Raw genomic sequence first — 26181 nt, 5'->3', positions numbered from 1 at the left:
ACAACAAACTCACTGCCATCGAGTCAATGCAGATTCAGAGACCCGATAGACTCCGTGGGTTTCCAAGGCTGTCACTCTACTGGAGTGGAAAGCCCAGTCTTTTTCCCAAGGAGCAACAGGTGATTCTGAACTGATCTTGTAAGTGTAAACTACTATGCCACCAGGGCTCCCTGTAAATATCACAGATTTATTTATTTCACAGAGTCCTCATTCATGTAGAGAAACCCAAATGGTTTTTCTGTCAACATCCTGCCACTTTGCTGAATCCTTTTATAAATTCCTGGGAAATCTGATTTTTCCTCCTTGGAGGCGGGAGAGACTCTGCTCACTCTCTTGCAGACTCTCTATTGAAAAAACTGACTCCCTGTGAGACATCCCTGAGAAGCCACATGGACCAACCCTGATGCAGCCCTGGGTGCTGGAACAGCCATGTGGAGACCCCTGCCAGCGCTGAGATGCTTAGAACACCACTGCATCCAGAATACTTCCAACCCATGGGCCTGTGATGGTCCTGCATTCTCCGTCATTGCATGTGTTTTGTGAGTCAGAAGAGGACTTTATAGATCGGTATCAAACATATGGGTTAATATTGGATTTATACACTTGATCAGGTCTGGGCTGGGCTGTTTGCTCAATATTTAACTGCTCTTGTATATAAACCTCTTTCTTATTCACATGAGTCTCTATGAATTTATTTCTCTAGTCTGCCCAGACTAACACAAGGTCTTTCATATTCTAGCAGGTTAATTACTAAGGGTTATAGATTTCATAATGCAGAACAATAATTATTTAAGTAAGTAAAAGCAATGATTAGATGTGTATAGAGTTTATTTGGTACACCAATCAATTTCAACAGTGTCAATACAGATGATCAGGAACAGTTCACATTGTGCTCACCTGCACTCCATGACTAAAATGATTTTAGTATGGTATTTTACAAGGCTCCAAAGGAGAGCAAGTCAGGGTTCCACAATATCATACATTAGTATATTCATTCATTTCCTATTTGAAAGCAGTAAAATTGCATTTTTAGGTATATTATTTACAGTGAAAACTTGCAAGATCTGAAAAGTATTATTTGTTAACATACGATGAACCCCCTCCCCAACCATTCCAGGGTTCTTTTAAATGAAGTAAATGTATAAATCAAACTTTATATACTTTTAAACACCAGCTTGACAATGTAAAGTTTTCTTTCAGTTTTATGAAGTATTCCTACTTTGAAAGGCAAAGTGGATGTAAAAATGTAAATATAATTAAACCCTGGCTGGGTCCTTTTTATTGCAATTAACCCCAATGCTTTATTACTTTGTTCACATTTTTAAATCTTGTTTATAGGCTTGAGACAAAACATTTGCCCTCTAAAAAATCCCTTATAAATTTTACCATTTTTGGAACTGTAAAACTATTTTTCATTTATTTCCAATATGCAACTTGGTCCTTGGAGGTCATATTATAGCCATAAAGTTCAACTTCTTGGATAATTTGATACGCAAAATAATTAAAAGTCACAAACTACAGGGATTACTGATGTTAACAGTCACATGTTATAAACCTAAGTGCGTGCCCAGATTAACCCATCAGTGGGTGTTTTGAACTACTCATATTTTTAAATGAATAAAACTTAAAACTCATATACAATTGGATTTTAAGCAGGGTTAAATTTCTATTCATTGTGTAAAATTACAAGTCCTAAGAGACTCTTTAGGAGTTCTGAACTTCATAAACACTAAATATTATTAGGCAGTACTTAATGAACAGACCCCATGGAAGAAACTAGTATGCCTGCACTAGAGTGCTATTATATTTTAAGGCAGTAAAAAGGTTTTTCCCCCACTCTAATGCACTTGCACATAAATTTTATCATACGCATTCTATGCAAACATTGTTCTGTATAAAGTACCAATTTCAGGAAGTTAAAAAAAAAAGCAAATGGACAGACCTGATTTTCTAATTTCATGTAATTGCATTTGGTCACGTATGGATTCTGAAACCATTTCATTTAAAATAAACCTTAACAATAACTTAATAGTTTCAATTGTTTACACTAATTTCATTTACCTTGGTACTAATTTATTTGAAAGAAAGACTTTAACCTCATTTACTACTAGGAACATAGTAGCAGCAGGTGTTCCTTCAATGAGACGGAGAAATAGCGAATTTACTATTTTACTCAAACAGTCTGGTAACTCCTAAAAGCAGAGAAATGTAAATTGTTTCAAATTAAAAAAGTATCACTTGTGTTCATATGTGATGCATAAACCAAAAAAATGCACTGCTATCTCATGGTGATCCTGCAGAACTAACTGCCTTTGAGGGTTTCAAGACTGCAGCTCTTTAGGGACTAAAGAGAAAGCCTTTCTTGAGTGGCTGGTGGTTTCAAACTGCTGACCTCTTGGGGTTAGTAATCCAATGCCTCACCACAAAGCCATTGGATCAGCTCAAATAGATAAAAACTTCTTAAAGAATCCATTACCTCGGTATATTTTAATTGTATGTACAAACTTTTAAATCGAAAATACCTGAATTTCAGTAATAGTTTTATAACCTCTATGTTGACCTCTTTCCTATATAAATCTTGACATTTTGTGGGGTATTGCTACTAGGGATCTGGTTCAAAGATGTCTCTGTGATCAGTAGATGGTGGTAGGCGAGTGCTCTCAGAAATGTGCTTAGTCTCATTTGGGTCTTTCCCAAAATGGCCCTACAACATGGTGGCTTTCAAGGAAATCTGCGAGGCCGGTTCAATTCAAGGCATAGAGGTTATATAGACGATTTTTCAGACTTCATAGGGGGTAATCTTAAAAGATTTCCTCCAAAGACACAGGACAATTCCGGTGCTCATTAGTAAGCTTTAACTGAAAACTGCACTGGTAAGACAGATGTGAGGAAAGTTGTACTAAAGCATTTTTTCCCACGACCACGCACGCACATGGCTTGTTTTGGAAAGGGTAGCAAGGTCTATCCTTTGAAAATTTCATTGGGAAACTTTCCTCCATTACTCCTACAGCCCTGATATTACCCTTTTAGTTTTTTGCTCTCGCAACTCAAAGAACTCTTGAAAGCAACACAATTGAGTCCCATAGATTCCCAAACTGATGTGGTACACACTGGGGTGTACAGTTGTGGGAAAGTTCGAGATGTAAATACTATTTTCAGAAGTGCATAAATCTAGATGGAAGGTATGTTGAGAAACAACAGCTTTAGATTCTGATATATTTAATAAAGCTTTCTGAGTCTGGAGTATTACTTTCTGATCTATCTTCATATACATAAACTCAAACTAGTAGCACAAAGATGTTGACAACAGTAAAATTATAGAATGATGGTATTGAGACAATTTAATTTTCTATGAATATTTATATAACAGCAATTCTTTTCTCAAATTCAGGTACATAAATTTATAATTGCAAACAAAGATTGAATAATGTATCTGCAAAATTTCTGTAAATATCTAATGTGAAAAATATACAATATATTTTGATACAATATAAATTGATTTTGGGGAAAGTATGTATCCTAAAGATCTGCCCTTACTCATTAAAAAATAAATACAACTTTAAATATATGAACACACAGTCATTTGCAAATGCTCTAACTTCCCAATCCTCAAGGACTGTGACTCTCCTGTCAAGCGTTTTTATTGCCCAAGTACAGCAGGCCCAGAACTGCACAAAAATGTCAGGAGAGGAAAAGGAAAACAAGAGGATAAAAGCAAGTTTCCAATAAACAAGAAATCAGAGAACACCTAATAAAGTAAAATGAACAAAACTTAGACAACCAATTCCATAACTTCACCTATCTTTTGATTCTTCCTTGTGCATGTTTAATATTGAAGCTACATGACATTTTTTCTACAAGGGATACGATCACATAACCCTAAACATGTGGTATTGAGGACCTGAAATTTTCATTTAACCTATTTATTAAAGGGATTCACCAACAATCTTGGACTTGTGGTTTTATCTTTAGGGCAAAGTAAAATAAAGCTAATAAAAATTACAAAGTCTTAGCCTTTAATTGTAGTTTACATGTAGACTGATTGTGTTTTTAAGGTGTTTTTCATTTAATAGCCTGAAATTTATTCAAGAGTTCTGATTTATATCCCCAAATTTTATGTATTTCAGAAACAAATTTACAGAAAAACAAACCTCGATATGACATTTGATCATTTGGTGATTTATCTTAATTTATAATGATGCAAATGTTTAATAGCATCTCCTCACTTAAAAAGAGTATGAATTTGTTTCTCTATTTCTTCTATTTCTTGAGACTTAATATTTTCATTATGAACAAACTGCTAATCTGCGCATAAGTGGTAAAATTAGACTATGGAACCATTTCCATAAAATGTTTATCTTTCAAAATACATTTTAACAAGAATGTTTTCAGTTAAAAAGTTTTAACTTGTATTAGAAGGACTTCCTCCAATTAAAAATTTTAAAACATGTATTGACTCATGTATACTCTATTATGCAAGCCATTATTTACTTTTGAGTGTGAAACTAAATCACAGAAGTTAAATTGGTTGTCTACAATCAAGTAAAGCCAGGGTTTGAGTAAGACAACATTAAATTTACCTGTATACCTAATAACCTCATAAAAGTTAAAAATATACAAGTGTTAATATATATAATTTCTAAAACTTAAACAAGGTGAGTTGGCTTGTTAGTTTTTACTTACTAGTTACAACTATCTCTTGAAAATACTTACATACCAGCTAAGAAATAAAGGTTTTCTCAGGATTGTGTGTATTTATAAAATATTATTTTATTCGTTTAATTTTACAGGCAGTCTCTATCCAAATTTTAAAAAACATTTTTCAATTATTTTATTTATAGGTGAAAGTTTACAAAGTGAATTGTTTCCATTTAACAATTTCATAAAAATTGTTCCATGACATTGTTTACAATATTCATCATGTGTAACATTTTCATTTTTTCCAGTTTGTTTCCATGGATCAAACTTTCCTACCGCTTCCCTCCTTCCTTCTCATCTTTGCTCTTAGGTAAACGTTGACCAAATGGTTAAGGAACTCACTACTCATGGGTGATATTTACTTTATAATCCAATCTATTGTTTGGGTGAAAGATGATCTCTAAATTAGGAGTGGTTTCAGTTAAAACCACTGAAAAACTATTTTAGAGCAATCATCTTGGGGTTATATCTTTCCTTCTCACAAGTATGGTCTTTTTAATTAGGAATTTCAGTTTGGGCCTACATTTCCCCCCATTTTAATTGGGGCTTCTATTGTGTCCCTGGTCAGAATAATTGGTTATGATAGCCCAAGCACCATCCAGTTCTTCTGGTCTCAGGTTAGAAGAGGCTGTGGTTCTTGTTGGCTAGTAGGCTTGTAGGCTCATTTTTTTCTTGACTCTTTGGTTTCCTTCATTCTCCTTTACTCCAGACAAGTTGAGACTGAGTTGTATGTTATACGGCCACTCACAAGCTTTTAAGACCCTAGGTACTACTTACCAAAATATTAACTTTATAATCTACATCATGGTAACTGACTAATTTATCCCCCAAACCTATGGTCTCCACAACCGTTCAACTTAGTAAACCAACTCCAGTTGTTTGGATGTGTCTCGGGAGTTTCTCGAACTGTATTCCCTATGTGCTTATCATTTCTATGGACATATGCAGCACATACAGACTTGTATTTACATGTCTATCAATACCTATCCTACACATGATGCACTCACATGTACCTTCCTACAGACATATATGCACATATTTCTACCTATGTAACCACATACCTATTTTTTGGTGGTGGTTATTGTTGTTAATCAGGACTTTAAAAAGCAACATTTTTTTCAAGTATTGTCACAGAAATCCGAAAAGTTAATTCAGAATACAAAATCTGCTTACCACTGGAATACATTTACTTAATAATGAGGTAAAGTTCTTTACTTTATCTATGGAATTATGTTATATAGCAACAGATAAACAAATATTAACTGTGCTTGAGGATTACTATGAATTACAAAAGTATACCTGTTCACAATCTCCATTTATCTATTCCTAATCATGTATATATATATAAGGTTTCCTAATATCTAAATACAAGTTTAGAAAAATGTTATTTTATCTCCTGTTCTTGCCATTTGTAGGGGGAAAAATATTGGTATAGAATTCAAGAGATGGATATTTCTAAGTCTAGTGTTCCCATGTTGTCATCTTTTGGGCTTCAGAGCTCTATAAAAAAATGAGAAGTTAGCCAATATATATGATTTACCCTTGGCTCCAAAGCCTATGATTTGAAAATAGCCAGTTGTTTTCCAGGCTTTGAAGATCAATTTTACAGACTTGTATATTTTTCCTTTAATTCTCTATCACAATTACCTTCACTTGTTGCACGTACAACTTTTTAATTGTGAAAAAGGCGGAGACTTCTCCTGCAGAATCTGGCTAAATGAGAACCACATGTACACGTTCTCACTTACCTACACACTAGACTAGATACACACTCAGGGCTGCCTGTCACATTACTTCTGTTGTAGTTTCCGTTTTTTTTCTTTTTGTTTGTTCATTCTTAAATCACAACCCTAATCCATTTAATTCAATATATCTAAATACTTTAAAAAGGTTACTTTGAAACGTTTTTCTCTGACGGAATGTTAGTTCTTAGAAATATTCGCCTGAGTACTACCAAAAGTAAATAACTGAAGGAAATAATCTTTTGTACTCTTGTCCATTTAACATTTTTATTACGAATAAAATATCAATCATATTATAATTTTGAATTTAAAGACTACTTAAAGAATTCAAGAGCTATTACACAATTCAATTAGGGTCTTTGCACTTAAGATTCAAACAAAAACTTATTTTAATATATCAAAAGAAGTTAGCATGTTAAATTCAATGCTTCATATAGGGTTAAAAACAATAATTTCCAAAGCCACCATGTAACTGACAATAATGAGGAAAAACAATGCATTTTTTCCCTATTACTAGTCTTGCTGAAAAAAGAGCCCATTGAGAAACTGCAATGTTAGTTATGCAGAGACAACATTCCAGTCAGCTAGGGTTCTGAAAGGAACATTTTCCTATCATTCTTGGAGCCCATATTTCAAGATATAGAAGAAAACACCCACACAAACTCCAATATTACACCAAAGTCCCCCTTCACCCCAAATCATAAAACCTCTAACACCTAAATATATTGAAAGGCTGTTAACTTACATTTATTAGTTGGATTTTTCAAATATGTTAAGGGCTTTATAAAACTCATAATTAAGTCCTTGATATCTAAAGAACAACGAATACAAATAAAAATCTTATGATATAACCTATCTTTGACAATCATGGTAAAATTGAGATTTTATTGCTTTAATATTAGACTTATGACGAGATACTTGTTCATGTAAATAATGTATTTATTGTAATGAAAAGGAAACTCAATGTACAGAAATTAACATAGAAAAAAAGAAAAATTCTTAAAGACTAGTTTGGTGCTAATATGTCATTCAAAAATTGCCTTTTAAACCCAAAGGACATAGCTTGCTTAATTTATTCCACTACCAAAAAAGAACATCAACTTATGTCATCAATGCCAGAATTACATATGCAAAAAGCGTTGACCTGGCAAATGTTGAGTTACATATATTTTACAAAATCAAATATATTTTGAACTGTTAAAAAGATGATTGCCACAAAATGATTATTGGACAAAAAAGGAGGGAGGCCACTGACATTTTTACAATGAAAAAATATCTAAAACCAATTTGTAATGGGCTGAAAAAACCAAAAAATTTTTTTAAAGTAAGGAAACAGCTAATCTGGTTACATTTGAAATTTTAATTATTATACTTTTAATAGGGGAGGTAAATGCTTAAATTATGGTTTCATCTAAGTGTATGAAAAAAGAAGACAAGAGTACACATATCATTTTATAATTTATAGAAGTATACTATCAAGCGACACCCTTCACTCAAGACAATAAAACAAAAACACCAAATCAAATGAACTTCTTAGGCACAAACTTTGCAGTCTCTTTTCATCAGAAGTATCTTTTTCATTAAATAAGAAAGTTGTTATGTATTAGAAGACTCTGAAAACTGGTAAAAACGCATTCAAAGTTTAATCAAATGTTCCCTCTTCAGTATAAAAGTTTACAGATGATTTTCATGTTCCATCACAGTTACATGGTCTAGTGCATTTCAGAGTATTTGGAAATTATCAAAGTTGCCCCTTCCCAATGAAAACATTTAAGAAAACTTTTCACACAAGCTGTTAAAGTGTCATGATACATAATCTACTTATTATACTTTTGGCTCTCACTTTTACAAATGTTATTATTCCCCAAAGAAATAACTATTCTACTGTTTCTCCCAAGTGATAGTTTGTTAGGAAAAAAGTTTGGACTCATCCTAATTTTTTTCTTCTTTTCCTTGTTTGTTTTTTTTTGGGTAAAGTACTTTCCATCACACGTTACATCATCTTTCAGAGGATTAAGAGTCGCTGGGAAGTAGGTGTGTATTTTCAGTAAGATCATGCTGGTGGTTATGGTTAAATCACATCTAGTGTGAAATTTCGAATTACATCCAGAGCTCCAGTATCAAAGCCACACATATCCAACATGCCTCGATCATCTGGATCTGCAATGGTGAAACCATTGTCTGTCATTCCACAAACAATTAATTTGGCCGGAATACCCATTTTCTGTAGAAAAAGATCAAAATAATATTTTAAAAGCTATTTAAAGAGCAAATACCCTCCAAAATTAAACTACTTTAAAATAATCTCTGTACTACAGCTTTTCATTATACATTTCTTTCCCTGCCATAAAATTTGTCATCTCCTAGAGCAAAGTCCACCATGCGCAGTCAGTAATTTCTGCCAGGTATTTGGAGGAGCCAGACATTTTTACCAATATATCAAACACTAGAGCAGTATGTATAAGTATATGTAAACATAAGGAGATATCCTCTGGATTTATCAATTTGATTATAACTTTGATACTTAAAATATTCAAAAGTCCCATGGAAGAACGTATTAATATCCTCTACAGCAACAATTTAAGATTAAAATAATTTTAATAATTTTGCAGTAAGTGTGAACTGTCAGAGACTGTAATAAACTCTTTAATTGTTCTAATCATTCTTATAACCGTGCAAAAAGTAAGTACTAGTAGCCACCATGACTTGTGTTTTTTATATAATCTGTTTAAGCCCACAGTCAGAGGAAGAGACAGACATAGGATGGATTCCAAATTTGTTCTTTTCACCTGTACTTCTTAAAGATAAATGTACATCTGAATCTGGATGGTTTGGTAAAACATACATGGCTGGGTCTCATTCCCATAGCCTTGATTCAGCAAGAATTTGATGTTGCCTAAGTGTTTGCATTTTTACCAATGTCCCAGATGACGCTAGACTACTGGAGGAGCACATGGCTCTTTATCAACCAGGTTTCCCCTCCTTCCAGTTAGCTAGCCACAATCCACGTGCTCCACAGCCGCCTATGGCTCGCAGTAGCTTTAATAGACAGTGCAGATACAGAACACTGCCATCATTTCAGAAAGATTTATTAGCATGCATAAAGGAAAATTATTTAAGTCCTTAAGCAAAATTCACAATGGATCCTTTTAATTTTACAGTAAACAAAACCAATCATAAAAGATGTTGCTTTTGCTGTCGGGCTCTGTCAAGTCAGTTCTGATTCAGAGACCCTAAGGTAACAAAAGGAAACGCGGCTTGGTTTGTGCCATCATGACTCTTGGTAGTTGTTGCTGTTTGAGCCCACTAGTACTGTCACTATGCTAATCCATCTCTTTGAAGGTCTTTCTCTTTTTCGCTGATCTTCTCTAGGGATTAGTGTCTCCTGATGATATGCCCAGAGCACACAGGTGATGTCTCACTATGTTTGCTTCTTCTTCTTCTTCTTTTTACTATGTTTGCTTCTAATGAGCATTCTGGGTGTACTTTGTCCAAGCCAGACAAGCTTATCTATTTATCACTATGTTGTGCTGGTCCAAATGGGTTGTTTTCCCCTTTTGACGTGAAATCTGTAGCCTTTGTTCTTCATCAGCAAGTGCTTCAAATTCTCCTTGCTTTCAGCAAGCATATCATCTGCATTATCACAGATTAATGATCATTCCTCTAAAGATAGTCCATCTTACTGGATTATTTACTCAGTATACATATTTAATACAGAAAGTATGCAAACTTGACATATACCTTTCCTGATTTTAAATCACTCAGTATCTCCTTGTTTTATTTGAATGACCACCTCTTAGTTTATACACAGATTCTGCATGAGCACAAGTGTTCTTGGGTTTCCATGCCTCATGTGCTGTCTATAATTTATTATGAACCAGAGTCGGAGGCCACTGCATAGTCAGTAAAACACAAACAAACATCTCTGGATTATCTTTTCAGCCAAGAATTATCAGACACCAGCAATGATACCCCTGTTCTATGTCTTCTCTTGAAGTTGGCTTGAATTCTGGCAATTCCCTGCTAACATATTGCTGTATGTGATTTTGAATTATCTTCTGCAAAGTTTTACTTGCGTGTGCTATTAGTTATAATGTTCAATAATTTCTGAATTCTGATAGATCATCTGTCCTTGGAATGGATACAAATATGGAGCTCTCTTGGCAAAGATGAGTACTTACTGTGCTGCACCTCTGTTGAAACATCTTAGTAGTCTGTCAATCCCTGGAACCTCGAATATATATGTATATATATATATTCAATATAATTAGTTCTTGCTAACTTGAGACCCCTGAAATGGTTGAATACTAACAGTTCTTTCAGGTACAGGAAGTCTGCATACCTTCCATATTCTATTAATGCTTCCTAGGTCACTATATCCACCCTCCTAGAATCCTTCAACTTGAGGCTTGATTTTCTTTTTTCTTCAAGTTGAAAACTAACAAGCATATTCTTTCTCTGTTTAATCCAAGTCTTTGTATAATTCCTCATACTATACTTTTTTCATCTTGAATGGTTCTTTGAAATCTGTTTTTCTTTTTCCTCCTCCCAATTGATTTAGCTATGCTACATGAAAGAACAAACTTAATATATAAACTCGAGTATAAGCCTACCCGAGTATCAGCCAAGGCACCTAACTTTACCACAAAACGGCATAAAAAATGTGCTGAAAAAAACTCGGCTTATACACGAGTATATATGGTAGTTTTTTTCTTGCATCCATTTGGGGCTTTTCTTTCTTGTCTCTCTGTAATGACCTTTGCTTTATGTATGATGTCCTTGATGTCAGCCCACAACTAAACTGGTCTTTGGTCATTAGTGTACAATGAGTCAAATCTATTTTTGAGATGATCTGTAAGTTCAGGTGGGATCTACTGAAGGTTGTACTTTTGCTCTCATAAGTTTTAATATTCTTCAGCTTCAATTTTGTGTATGAGAAATTAGTGGTCTGTCCCACAGTTGGCCCCTGGCCATGTTTTGACTAGTACTGAACTTCATCAAGATCACTTTACATATATGTAGAGGATTTGATTCCTGTGTATGATTTCCATTGCAGATGAAATAATTTGTAGCTAAGATATAAGGAGCCTTGTCATAGTGGGATACTCAGTGGGCTGCTAATGGAAATGTTTGAATTTGACTCCACCAGCACTCCATGGAAGAAATAGGAGTCTTATTGCTTTTGTAAAGATTTATAGCCTTAAAAACCTCAAACAGCAGTTCTACCCTGTCCTATATGGTTGCTATATATCAGAAATGTCTACCTGGAAGTAGTATCTATTTCTGTTGAGTATTAGAAAGAATATTGTTTGAAAAGGTTATTATAGCATTGAAACTGGTTGGAAAAAAATTAAGGGTGGCCTTTATTTCAAGTAATTATGAATCTATAACTGGCATTAGATTCCTATACAATGATACAGAAGTGGCTGTAGAAATAGTTTATAAAAGGTTATATCTAAGAAATTAGTGTGGTAATTACATAATCTCCTGCCAACTTGAGAAGGGGTGGAGTCTAGCCTGTCAATCAGGTCACCGCTTGATGACCACCTCTGGAAGTGTGAAGGAGATAAATAGATCACTGGAGGGCAGACAGATTCTGCTTTGTATTCCTGCTGACAAGACACATGGAGCTACACTAGAGCCCTGGAGATGGAGGAGGCACCTGCCAGCGTTGAGATGCTTCCACTGCCACTGAATCCGTAAGACTTTCCACCCACTGTTCTGTGATCTTTTTGCATTCAGCATCATTGCATATGTTTCATGAGTCTGAAGAGGAATTTTTAGACTATTATCGGATATGTGGGCTAACACAGGACTTAGGGACTTGATCTGGAGAGGGGTAGGGTGTTTTCTCAATATACAATTGCTCTTTTATATAAAGCTCTTTCTTATACACATAGGAGTGTCTATGAATTTGTTCCTCTAGTCAATCCAGAGTACACCTTAGTATTATATGGGATGAAAAAACATATCAGAATAAATTTTACCTTTCTATATTCCCTTAGAGCAGCAGCAGGATGAACATTTCCAATTAAGGTCTCATTATCAGTGAATACAATGAAGACATCAGCAGCTGTGTTTGTTTTCTGAGCCCAGATCATTGGAAGAGCACAATCTGTTTCACCTGCTGGGATCTAATTTACACACACACACAATAAAAGTAAATAAGTGCCCTATATTGTACAACAATAGTATTTCTAGTATCATCTTTTTGTTCAGAGCCAATATATAGGTTTTCACAAATCCTGTATATATCGTTTGTAATGGTTTTTGCTTCTCAGGAGAAAATTAATAACAATTTATTCTCCAAAAGTGTATATAAAATTATTATATAATGCAAGTTAGGTAAATTTAGTAAGTAAATTTCTTACCTGATTCATAGCTATTAAAACCTCTTGTAAAGTCATATCTGGAGTGACTAGACATCGTACCATTTCATCTGAAAAAGCTACTACGTGAGACTCTTTTTCTGTCCGTGTGACAATCTGAAAAATTCAATGGTATTAATTTTCAACAGATTCTGAGGAAAAGAATTCGACATAGTGAAACTTGTGAGAGCCAGAACACAACTGCCTGGATCTTCCGAGTCTTGTTTTCCCTGGTTCTCAGGGTGCAATCCTCGCACTTTTGTACTGCCTGTTTTAGTGGAAATACTATCGTTTTCCACATCAGACAGGTTTATGCCTTACCAAGGTTTGGGCTTTCACAGGTTTTACTGGATTTCGAAGTTCATAAAACTTCAAGAGAAACCATCTTATGATGTTTACATCACTAAGCTTTATTTTGTTTTGGAGCTAGTAAGAGATAACAGTAGTTCAAAGTTCATTCACCAAGAAATTGGTTCTTAAAATTCTCTCCAGCATTGTGATGAGATGTAAGAGGCCCCAATAAAGATATTAAAAAAAAAAATTCAAGCAAATGGAGTATTATTTTCATTTTTATTTTGTGAGGAATAGTCACAGAACAAAAGCTAAGAATCTTCCCTATGATTTGTCTACTATTGAGTTACAGATGACTAGAACTTAAGAACTGGATTCTTTTAACAGGTTTCTTAATGGTCTTTAACTTCTGTATTCTTTAAGTAAATTCCTAACCATGGTTTTATCAAACATATTGTTGATCCTTTTGTTATAAAAATTATAATTTCTATTCTGAAAATTCTGTAGATTTTTTATACACTTAAAATTTTTGCCTTAAAAATTACATGGTTATGAAAAGATAGAGAAATGTGCAAAGTACGTGAAAACATGATTTTTGATATCTAATTTTTCATAGTTTTACCCCATTCTACAGATTTGCTTATGATTTCAAAAATTCTCGATTGTCTTAGTTTTCTTACCATACACATTGCTGCAGCAACGGCACTAGCATTCAGTACACTGCCCAAAACTCTTTGGTTCATGGAAGCACTGACATCAACAGCCAGCAAGAAACGCTTTCCAGTTGGTTCAACTGTCTAGAGTGGAAAAGATTAAAAAAAAAAAAAATCAGTAAATGCAATCATAGAAACCGCATGTAAAGTTTCTAATAAATCCGATTTCACAATTTTTCATTCTAAAGACTTACAAGGAAATGTCATTTTATTTAAAGGAGTCCTTGTGTATGTATATATGTATATTATACATACTTTACTTAAATATGAGTATATTAGAATATAGGCATTATGGTATATATATTTACATTAAGGTATATGTTTAAATAAAATAAAATATACATGAGTTTTAAAAAGTTCTTAGAAAAATTTCATTTTCTTTCAATTTCATTTTTACATGAATCTTTTGAAGCCCTCTTGTATATATTCACATGTCTTTTTCACTAAAGGAACATAAGAATTTGTAACAAAAAAATTTAAAAATCAAAACTGTTAATTTGTGGGTCTGACACGTGATTTCCATTACTAAAAAAGCAACCAACTAACCAACTAAATTTCCCTTCTTAACAAAGCAAATGGCCATTATTGATTGATTATGGGGGAACACAGGACTGAAGACCATGTGAAAGGACAACAAGAATGCAAAGGTTTAAATTTGGAAAAGAAAAATTATAAAAAGGATATTAGGTCAATTAGTTGTTACTCAAAGTCAGGGAAAAACATTTTATTTCATAAAATTATAACAAACGTATATATGCCTACTCTTCAGTTACTATCTTTTTATCTCAACAATGTACATTTATAATGAGAATGAAATATCTACCATTTGATTATTTTGCACATAATAAGGTTATTATCATATAAAAATTAATAAACATGAGGTGTGAGTAACACTATCTGTGATGGTTAAGATTATCTGTAAACTTACTATTCTATTATTCTCAGTGGTTTGGCTGGAACGTAATGATGTAGTCTTCCTTTGATGTTTAGCAAACCAACTTTCCGTAATGAGTTTGCTTTTAGAACAAAATCTTGTCAGCAAGTGAGGAGTGGGTGTATTTATATGAGCTAAGAAGATGACTAATTTAGTATGTAACCCCAAATGATTTTAACTATTAATCTCACTGCCATCGAGTTGATGTCGACTATAGTGACCTTATAGAAGCCTTGATGGTCGTGGTTAAGCATTGTGCTGCAATCTGCATGGTTGTCTGTCTGAAACCACCAAGAACTACACCAGGATAAAGACTGAGCACTTTACTCCTGTAAACAGTGACAGCCTTGGAAACCCACAGGGGAATGCTTGGAGTACGCAATGACTCGATGGCAGTGAGTTTTTAGGATATAGAGACCATATAGGACAAGTGAAACTGCCCTTATAAGTTTCTGAGACTGTAACTACGGGAGTAGAAAGTCCCATCTAGTGGATCTGAACTGCTGACCTTGAGGTTAGCAGTTCAATGGATCAGCACTATTCCACCAGTCCTCTGACCAGTAAAATGTTTTTGTAAGATATTAAATCAAATTATTACCTTAAATGTTTTGTAAAAAGCTTCATCTAATGCCTTAAAAATCTCATTATCAGGGCACCACTTCAGTTTTCCTCTGAGCCCATGCCCTGTTTTGTACGTTTCTCGCGCAAGCAAAACATGAAATGGATGTATACGAGCCTAGAAACAAGACAACAGAAAGTAAATGTACAAGTCAAGTTAAATATAATACTAATTATCTTCTTGGATCTTTATATTGTTCTTAGTATTAAGTAAATATCTTTCAAAAAGGGAGGGGGGGGAAGAAAACGGAGGACATATTAACCTTAGGTTATGAGTAAAAAAAGAAATTTGGTATGAGAAAAAAAATCTCAGAATACCTGAAAATTACAATGACTGCATTTCTAAAATTTAGAAACCAATTTTTTGAATTAATAGGAGCTAAGAAAGGACACTGAAAATGCTTACCTTTTTTAACAGCTTATCATTACACAATTTTTCACATACTAAAGATACTTCTGAACTTCCAGGTTCAAGCACCGAATTAGCAGTCATCTTTCCCAGATTCCTTAGTAATGCTGTAAGAGGCATTTCTTGCAACAAAGCCTTCCATACCTATTGTAGCAACATACATAGATGGATAAGGAATCAAAAGGGAAATGAACTGGTGTAACATAGTAATATCATAATATATTGCCTAAGTCAGAAGTTCTTAACCTATGGATTGCGACCCCTTTGAGGGTCGAACGACCCTTTCACAGGGGTTCCCTAAGACCATCAGAAAACACATTTCCGATGGTCTTAGTAACCGAGACACGCTCCTCTGTGTCCAGGCGGGTCTGCCCACATGCAGATATGCCCACATATGAGTACCCAGCTTGATGACTGTTATCCATGCTACACCATGCTTCAAGGCAAAATTTCATTTATTTGTAATTAGAAATAAATATTTCACAATATATAATTACATACTGTTTTTGTGAATAATCACTATGCTTTAATTATGTTCAATTTGTAATAATGAATATATATCCTGCATATCAGATATTTACATGACGATTCATAAGAGTGGCAAAATTACAGTTATGAAGTAGCAATGAATATAGTTTTATGGTTGGGGTCACCACAACATGAGGAACTGTATTAAAGGGTCATGGCATTAGGAAGGTTGAGAACCACTGGTCTTAGCCTTTATTTTGGGGTTCACAATACTTTTAGAATGAAAATCTAGGCTAACTGGTCAAAGGGTTATCAAATAAGCTATCTTGCGTATTATAAAAATTAGAAAGTGAAGTGGATCAAAAGGAATTGCATAGAAAAATTTTAACTGACGGCATATCAGCCAGTATATTTTCTAGTATGGGTCTACAACTTACTAAATGTCAGCTACATTTGTGAAATGGGTCTTCAATAAACATTACTATCAAAATATAGTTAATTTCTTTCTTAATAAAGTAATGACTATACCATTACATACTTACCAAAGCAGATTGTCAGGCTTACCTCGTGGCACTGGGAGATGTGTTTGTAAATCATTAAACATTTGCTCAAATCATGTAGGAATCTGTTTAATCACATATTATAATTTACTTACCTCCTTAGACTTCAAGTGATTTGTTAGAAGATGTTCTCTCACTAATCTATGCTCTTCTATCAGATGAATAACTTCCAGTTCATCTTTTGTTCGCTTTACCTTCTCTACAGCTTCCAGATACTTTAATAATTTCTCACTCTCCACAGAAAGTGCCTTTTCCTTGTACAATTCATGCACCTCTTTCCAGCCCTTTGTAATATATTTGGTCACAATGGAAAGTCCTTAACAAAATAAAGAATAAAAAGGTTGAATTACCAGATTAAAAATAAAACAGGTTAAATGAGAAGAGAATATATGATGACGGTCATTATCAAGAGAGTTTAGAAGAGAAAAAAAAATCTATATCCAAAGTCATTTCACTAGAGGATTTTTTTTTTTGAGGCACCAGAATTAGAAATTTTGGTAGTACATTTACAAAATGATGTCTATATATACAACTATCTCAATTGGCTTCCAAAATTTACAAATAATCCACTTTTAATTAAAACAGCTTAATGTTTTATAAAAAAGATAATGATATACCTGTAGTACTTTATAAAATCAGGAGTAAGATAAAACATATTATCTATCTCAGAACAACTTACAAGTGTAACGGTACATCTTATTTTAATCATACTCAATTGACCATTTGAGGTGCTAAATAGTAGAGATAAGTGGAAGTGCACTTTTGATATGTAATTTTTATGTCTTTATAGATGAGAAAGTATTACAGGCCACATTAAAAAAAAGGAAAATAATAGTTGTTTTCATTCCTTTTATTACATGTAATAGAAACAGAGAAAATCTATGCCAGTAAATGAGCTGCAAGATCTTTCTAGGCCTTAACTCACATACCCACAAGAGGTGGGGACTGCATTTTTCTGTTTCAAATGTGCACAGGGTCAGGTGTGAAACAAGCACAGTGACACACTACGTGATTTCATAGGAAGTGGTCCTTGCTGGCTGGAAAACTGAGGAGACTATGTTCTCATTAGCGTTTTTGCCTCAACCAAATGAGAAAAAATTACATCCAAGAAAAGTTAAAACACGAATTTTCAAGTCATCGTATTTTTTAAATGGTGACAAAGAATTAACCGTCTCCACAATCATTGTGAAACCAAAATAAAACACAACTCTAAGCCATATTCAGTCAATGTGCTATTTCTGAAGTCTAATTTGAATCTTTTTTCAAAAGTCAACATATGCAGGACCATCTACATTTGAATGACTCTCGCTATTTTCCAGAACTGGGCACAAAACATTATACTGTCTAAATGACCGTGTGATAAAATGTTTCATGAATGTATGTATTCTATTGTCTTTTTAAAAGGCAAAATTAAATGAAAATAAAATTTAATGTTAGTCTTGTAAATTTAGGGAACATTTAATGCCTCATTTTATATACCAGGAAACAAAAGTCCAAATAATTATTTGCACACTTCACTACCATGCAGGAACTTCATGAACACATAAATAAATAAAGCTGGATTATCCCATGTCCTTTATATACAGATTTAAAAGTTCTACAGTAACAAATGAAATCATGACAATGCTGGAAAGAAACCATAGGTAAAGATTTTGGTCATCTTAATTGGAAAACTTTTCCCAAACCTGAAATAAAATCCCATGTCTATGAAGAAAAACAGATTATATTAAAATTCCAAACTTAAAAATACCCCTGCCCCCCAAAAAGAAAAAGACAAAGAATTAGGGAGAAATTTATAAACGACGAATTATTAACTCCCATGCTATGCATCTCAACAGTGCCTGTCCCCAACAGTGCTCACTAGTTCTTTGCTGGGTGAATGAGGGTAACCATCATCAATAATAAGAACAATAGCAACCCAATGGTTAAAAGGACAGATACAACAATAAAATCCACAGCAGGGGAAAAAATCATCACATCAAAAAAAAACTATCCCCAAGTGGAAATTCAAATAACAAGACATACTTTATTTTCCTGTTGAGTAAGATTAAAACATTGCTGATAGTCTTCATATGTGAAAAAACTGGCCACGCTCATATACTGCACATGGATTTATAAATTAGCTCTGTAATTTTTCTTAGTTATGGTTTACTTATTTATTTTTTGGGCTGGGGTTTCTTTCTTAAAAAATCATTTTATTGGGGACTCGTACAACTCTTATCACAATCCATGTATCCATAGTGTCAAGCACATTTCTACACATGTTGCCATCATCATTCTCAAAACATTTGCTTTCTACTTGAGACTTTGGTATCAGCTCATTTTTTCCTTTCCCTCCCCATCCCCCATGAACCCTTGATAATTTATAAATTATTATTATTGTCATATCTTACAAGATCTGACGTCTCTCTTCACCTACTTCTCCGCTGTCCATCCCCCAAGAGGTGACATATAATTCCTTATAATCTATTCACCCTTTCTCCCTCCCCTTCCCTCTACCCTCCCGTGAATTGTTTTAAAATATAAAATCTATGTCAGTTTTTTGTCTCAGTATTTATATTTATATCAATGATTACTGAAATATTAAATACACAATTAATTTTTCAGTATTCTGTAATAGTAAAACAAATGGAAATGATTTAATTGCCTGCTAGTAAGAGCCTCGTTAAATTATAGTACATTTCCAAAACTATGTCTACATATACAACTGGACTCCATACATCAATGTTTCAAGCACGTTTCTATTGGTCTTCAAAACTGACTAATAATCTACTTTTAATTAAAACATCTTTTTTTAAATAAAAAATATACATATAGTACTTTATGTTTAGTAAAAATAAGAAATCTGGTGTTAGAACACACTATATTCAGTATGTTTTTTTGAAGGGAGGGATTTATAATATCAGTATTCTACCATTTAAAAAAACGAATGTAATTTCTAATAAAAAATCAAAATAGGAACATGCTTGTGTATATAAATATTTTTAATAACGTATTATTAAATTTCACTTTAAAAATCCACTTAGAGTTAAGCAGTGATAAATTATAAATTACTGAGATGATTCTCTGCAAGAAGATACCATTATACAGTAAGAACTACAAAAGCCTGAACCTGCTATGATATTTGCCAGGGATGAAAAATTGAAATATTTGTCACTCATAGAGTGACAGAAAAGTACTAAGGGGCTTCAAAAAGTTCATGGAAAAATTAAAGATAATGACATTCTTCCATAAAGTTTTGAAGGCCCTTGTAAACTGTACTCAAAGGTGGAAAACTTAAAAGCCTGGAAAACAAAGTATTTCTATTGGGTTCCTGTTCTTTTAAGTCACCTTAAAAACACACGTGGAAGGGAAGGGAACAAACACTGCACTATTTTTTGCTGAAGAAGTGCTTATTCTCTAAGAAAAACTAAGTAATTACTGTAGATCTAATTAACTGCTCAAACGTCTCTTCCCATACATTAACAACACAATTGATGTCTAATGGATTCAGACTCTTAGCAACCCCTTAAACCTAAGGAAAAAATAAATCCTCCAGGTGATTGATTGAAGGTAATTAACATCTTAAACTTCTAGTTACTTTCAACACTATTTCAAATAGCCTTTAGGTTACAGAACACTGGGCTACTAATGTCAAGGTCAGCAGTAGGAACAGACCTGCCACTCTGGAGGAAGATGAGGCTGCTTGCTTCTATAAAGGCTTACAGCTTTGGAAAACTCTATTTAGGGTCGCTAAGTGTTACAATATACTCTATGGAGGTATGCGTCGGTGTGGGTAGATTATATAAGGAACCCTGGTGGCACTCTGGGTTTGGGTAGGTGTTGGGCTGCTAACCACGTGGTTGGGAGTTCAAACTCACCAGCCCTTTTGCAGCAGAAAAATTAAGCTATTTGTTCCTGTAAAGATTTAAGCCTCAAAAACTAGGGTTTCTACACTGTCGTACAGTCTTGGAATCAAAACATTGAGGTTGCATAAGTTCTGATGGAGTAGTGGGTCACAATGCCTGGCTACACCAGCAGTTTGAATCCAGCAGGAAAAAGATGAGGCTGGGCTGCTCATATAAAGTTTTACTGTCTTAGAAACACTATGTGGGCTGCTACAAATTGGAATTGATTTAATGGAAATGACGTAGTGAGTTAGTTATCTGTATGTTGGGCTGCTAAATGCAAGGTCTATAGCTTGAAGCCACCAGCTGCTCCTCGGGAGAACAAAGCTTTCTCATCCCATATTACAGTCGTGAAAACTCACAGGGCAAGTCCACCCTGTTCCACAGGGTCACTATTCGATGGAATCTATTAGATGACACTGAGTTTGGGCTTTGAGGTGGATTCAAAAATTAGTGGAAAAATGAAATTGAAATGAAAAGATAATACACTTTCCCCACAAATTTTTGAAGCCTCCCTGTACAGACACTCTGAAAGCTCAGGGGTTAAGAGTATGCCAACTAACCAAAAGGTCAGCAGTTTGAACTCCCCAGCAACTCTGTGGGAGAAAGATGTGGCAGCCTGATTCTGTAAAGATTTACAGCCTGAGAAACACTATGGGGCAGGACTGTTCTGTCCTATAGAATTGCTATGGTCAGAATTAAGTTCTATGTGTGTGACAGGGTTGTAACTTCTCTTATTTATACATATACATATATATATATAAATATGTACTGAGCAAATAATCAGATAAGACTGACTATAGCGAAAATGTGGCATCAGAGGAAGGCTTATTAACATTTGGTGATATGCAGATGACATAACCTAATTGCTGAAAGGACTGGAAGCACTTGCAGCTTTCAGTATGGATTAGAACTCAATGTAAAGAAGACCAAAATTCTTACAACTGGCCAATATCTAACAGCACGATAAATGGAGAAAACGTTGAAATTGCCTAAGATTTTGTTTGCTTGGATACACAATCAATGCTCATGGCAGCAACAGTCAATAGATCAGAAGATGAGTTGCATTAGGTAAATCTGCTGCACAAGACCTCTTTAGAATATTGAAAAACAAGGATGTTACTTTGAGGACTAATAAGGTGGACCTGACAAAGCCATGGTATTTTCAATTGCCTCATATACATGTGAAAGCTGGACACCGAGTAAGAAGATAGAAGAGTAAAATAATAAATTCATTTAAATTGTGTGCTGTAGAATAATAATGAAAGTACCATGGGCAGCTACAAGGACAAACCGATCTGTTTTGGAAGAAGTATGGACAGAGAGCTCCTTAGAAGCAAGGATGGCGAGACTTCATCTTACATACTTTGGACATGTTGTCAGGTGAGATCAATTCCCTGGAAGCCATCACGCTTGGTAAAGTAAAGGATGACAAAAAAGAGGCAGGCCCTCAAGGAGAAGGACTGGTAGTGTGACTGCAACAATGGGCTCACACACGGGAACAGTTATGAGATGGCGCAGGACAGGCAGTGTTTTCTTCTGCCTTGCATAACAGGGTCGCTATGCGTTGGAACGTGACTCCACAGCGCTTACCAACAGCAAGTCTATGAACTTACAAGGTAAGTCAAAGAGTATTGCTACAAAATCACAGAAATCTTACTGAGTGAAAATATAAATATGTGATGCTACCATTTCTCAATAAATCCTTCACTTAGCTCTATATACTTCCAGAAGCAAGGTTTCCATCTCCCTAACACTTCTCAGAGGTAATGGAAAGGAAGATAAAGATAGCATGATAGAATCTTACAAGATCAAAAACTTCTTCAGATATAGACTTTGCCAGATGGAAAACAGGAATAAAAATTACTTTATCTATAGGAAGAGATGGAACAGTCCAGTATTAGTTAAAACAAGGTCGGGGGCCTGACTGTGGAACAAACTATCAATTGCTCACATACACTTAGCAAAGGCTGAAGTTGAAGAAATTAAAAACAAGTCCATGAGATGTAAAATATGACCTTTAGTGTACCCCACCTGAATTTACCTGTCATCCCAATAACGTATTTGACACACTGAACACTAATGAAGATGAATTGTGGGAGGACATCAGGAACACCAAACATAAAGAAAGCAAATGGCCTTTAAAAATCAGGAATGAAAAAGACAAAGACTCTGAAACTTACTCTTGAATGCAGAGTAGCTAATTTCAAAAGGAAGCTCAAGAAGACCCAAAGACCTAGAATTAATAAGCCAAAAGGGAAGAACATGCTCAGAGTATCTCAAGTTGAAATGACTTAAGAAAAAATTCAAGCCCTGAGATGCAACACTGATAGATTTTATGGGCAAAATAGTTAACAATGCAGAGAGCATCAAAAGATGATGGAGAGAACAGTCACTGTATCAAATAATTAGTTTCAGCCATTTCAAGAGGTAGTGCATGGTTAAGAATCGACAGTATTAAGGCAGAAGTATAAGCTACACTGAAGGCATTAGTAAAAAACAAGGGTCCAGAAATGCGCAGAGTATCAATCAAACTGTTTCCACTTACTGATACAGTTATGGAAGCACTCACTAGTGTGTGGCAAGGAATTTGGAAGACTGGCCAACTCACTGCCAGGCATTCAATACTTGTGCGCATTCCAAGAATGGTGACAACAGAGTGCAGCATTATCCAAAAACATCTAAGTAAAATCTTGCTGAAGATAATGTAGATCATAACTATGAACAACAGGAATTTAAGAATACAAATTATGCTTATACACAACCTATGCATACACCAAGAATTATTTGTTAGAAGAATAAGGGGATATTGAGTGGTTTAAAATCAGAAAAGGTGTGCATCAGGATTGTAGTCTTTCGTTATACTTATTCAATCCGTATGCTGAGCAAATAACCAGAGAAGCTAGACTTTAGTATGGATTATAACTCAACATGAAGAATATAAAAATCTTCAGAACTGGACCAAAATTGACCTCAAGAAAAACAGAAAAGAATAAAGTTGTTAAGGATTTCAGTTTATTTCAGTCCACAATCATGCTCATAGAAATCAGTGAAGAAATAAAATGATAAATTACCAAAGAACTCTCTTAAGTGCTAGTTAGCAAAGTGTACCTAACCTAAGCCACGGTGTTTTCAATTGCCTGACAGGCATGCAAAAGCTGTACAATAAGCAAGGAAGACTAGAGAATGGAAACCCTTGAATTATGGTGCTGCCAGAGAATATTGAGAAGTGTCATGGACTGCCCAAAGAAAACCCAATCTGTCTTACCAAAGGACAGTTGGAATGCTCTTTAGAAGACTGAATGGTGACACATTGTCTCATCTACTTTGGATATTTATCAGGAGAGACCAGTTCCTGGAAAAGGACATTAATTCTGGTAGAGGATCAGTAAAAAATAAGGGCCTTAATGAGACGGATTGACAGAGTGGCTACAATGGGCTCAAAACTATGAGGATGGTACAGAACTGGACAGTTTTGCTTTGTTGAACATACGGTCACTATGCTTTGGAGTCTAGCAACAACAAAAAACCTTTTCCTATAAACAATCCAGAGGAGAAAACAATGAGGACCAATAGTTCACGGGAGAGAGGGAGGCAGGGGAAAGGAAGTGGGTGCTAACAAACCCAGGGATTGGGGAACAAAAAGTGATCTAAAATCCATAGTGAGGAGGGTGTAGGATGCCCGGTAGGGCTTGATCAAGGGTAATGTCACTGAGAGAAATTATTGAAACCCGAATGAAGATGGAATATGATAGTGGGACAAGAGAAAAGTAAAAGGAAAGAGGAAAGAATTAGGAGGCAAAGGGCATTTATAGAGGTCTAAATACACGCATGTACATATGTAAATATATTCACATATAATGATGGGGGAATAGATCTATGTACATATATTTTTAGGTTTAGCATTAAGGTAGCAATGTGGTGAAGAAAGCTAATGGTGCCTGGCTATCAAAAGATATAGCATCTGGGGTCTTAAAGGCTTGAAGGTAAATAAGCGGTCATCTAGCTGAGAAGCAGCAAAGTCCACATGGAAGAAGCACATCAGACTGTGTGATCATGAGTTGTCGATGGGATCAGGTATCAGGCATCAAAGACTCAGAACAAAAAATCTTATTCTGAATAACAGGGAGTGCGAAGTGGAGACCCAAAGCTCATCTACAGACAATTGGACATCCCCTTACAGAACGGTCAACAAGGAAGAGGTGAGCCAGTTATGGTGCAGTAATGCAGTATTGAAACATACAACTTTCCTCTAGTTCTTTAAAGATCCCTACCCCCCACTATCCTGGCATCAATTCTACCTTACAAATCTGGCTAGACCAGAGCATGTACCCAGGTACATACAAGAGCTGAAACACAGGGAATCCAGAACAGATAAACCCTTCAGGACCCATAATGAGTAGCGATACCAGGAGGGTAAGGGAAGGTGAGGGTTGAAAGGGGGAACCGATCGATCACAATGATCTTTATATAACCCCCTCACAGGGGGATGAACAACAGAAAAGGGGGTGAAGGGAGTTATCGGTCAGTGTTAGACATGAAAAAAATAATAATTTATAAATTATCAAGGGTTCATAAGGGAGGGAGGGAAAAAAATGAGGAGCTGATACCAAGGGCTCAAGTAGAAAGAAAATGTTTTGAAAATGATGATGGCAACAAATGTGCTTGACAATGGATATATGTATGGATTGTGATGAGTTGTACGAGCCCCCAATAAAATGATTTAAACCACCTCCCCCAAATTTCATGTTCTTTGATCCACATCAACTGTGTTATGCCAAAAATTGTTTGCTATTCATTAAAACACTTCATTCCTCCCCCACAATGAAGATCTTGTGCCTACCTTCAGTGGAAGGTTTAAGGTGTGACAATCTTAACAAATCTTTGTGAGACCAGCCATTTCTTTGTTTATATTTTGTAACTGCCAGAGCAAGGGCCATGCCACCTTTTTCATTGTACCAGTCAGCAACAGCCTTCCGGAGCGCACGACCCCACATTCCACATTTCATGCTTTCCTTAAGATCCTTCTTAAACTGAATAAAAGTAAAGAGATGGGTAGGAACACGACAGATTTCAGAAACAGCTTTAAATGCTGCTTGTTTTGTGCTTATGTCGGAACACTGGGAACAAACGGCAAGTGCGAAGAGCATTGGCTCTGCCTTTGCGGTTCTGCCTTCTCGACTGAACAACTTTATTTCCTGTATCACTTCACACCCTCTGCCTTCTTCGATCAACCTCATCAGAGCTTCAGCATTTTCAAGGCCCAGCTTCTGTTCTTTGATATAGTAAGTTCCACCTTCAGAACCGAAACATAAGAACCGCTGTAGTCGAGTCATATCAGTGACTTGCCACACACAGCCATCTTCGGAATTGTTTATCTGCTTCTCGTTCAGTGGTTGCACTTGGTTTACAGATGCCTCCATTTTTTACTTTCTCTTAGGAAACCTATCCGGGAAAAAAAAAAAAAACCAGAAAAGAAAAAGAAAGCATATG

At 35.0% G+C, this 26181-nt stretch overlaps 1 protein-coding gene across 2 annotated transcripts in view; it reads right to left on the bottom strand.

The window, feature by feature from the left end:
- Positions 1-6690: 6690 nt before the first annotated feature.
- The window catches only part of RO60 (Ro60, Y RNA binding protein), a 33817-nt gene continuing 14326 nt past the window's right edge, over positions 6691-26181 (bottom strand). For both annotated transcript variants that reach the window (XM_045298157.1, XM_004706652.2), the window contains exons 2-9: positions 25532-26133; positions 16897-17117; positions 15771-15917; positions 15345-15482; positions 13780-13896; positions 12812-12925; positions 12428-12574; positions 6691-8664 (exon numbers count right to left, since the gene is read on the bottom strand). In XM_045298157.1, coding sequence (XP_045154092.1) covers positions 8512-8664; positions 12428-12574; positions 12812-12925; positions 13780-13896; positions 15345-15482; positions 15771-15917; positions 16897-17117; positions 25532-26111 — 1617 coding nt within the window. In that variant the 5' untranslated portion in view covers positions 26112-26133 and the 3' untranslated portion in view covers positions 6691-8511. The remainder of the gene's footprint in view (positions 8665-12427; positions 12575-12811; positions 12926-13779; positions 13897-15344; positions 15483-15770; positions 15918-16896; positions 17118-25531; positions 26134-26181) is intronic.

This window comes from Echinops telfairi, unplaced genomic scaffold (assembly GCF_000313985.2).
Source record: "Echinops telfairi isolate 266 unplaced genomic scaffold, ASM31398v2 ScPeMD7_7424;HRSCAF=8462, whole genome shotgun sequence".
NCBI classification, from domain to species: domain Eukaryota; kingdom Metazoa; phylum Chordata; class Mammalia; order Afrosoricida; family Tenrecidae; genus Echinops; species Echinops telfairi.
The sequence above is the reverse complement of the archived record's forward strand: the minus strand, read 5'-3'. Positions and strand labels throughout refer to the sequence as shown.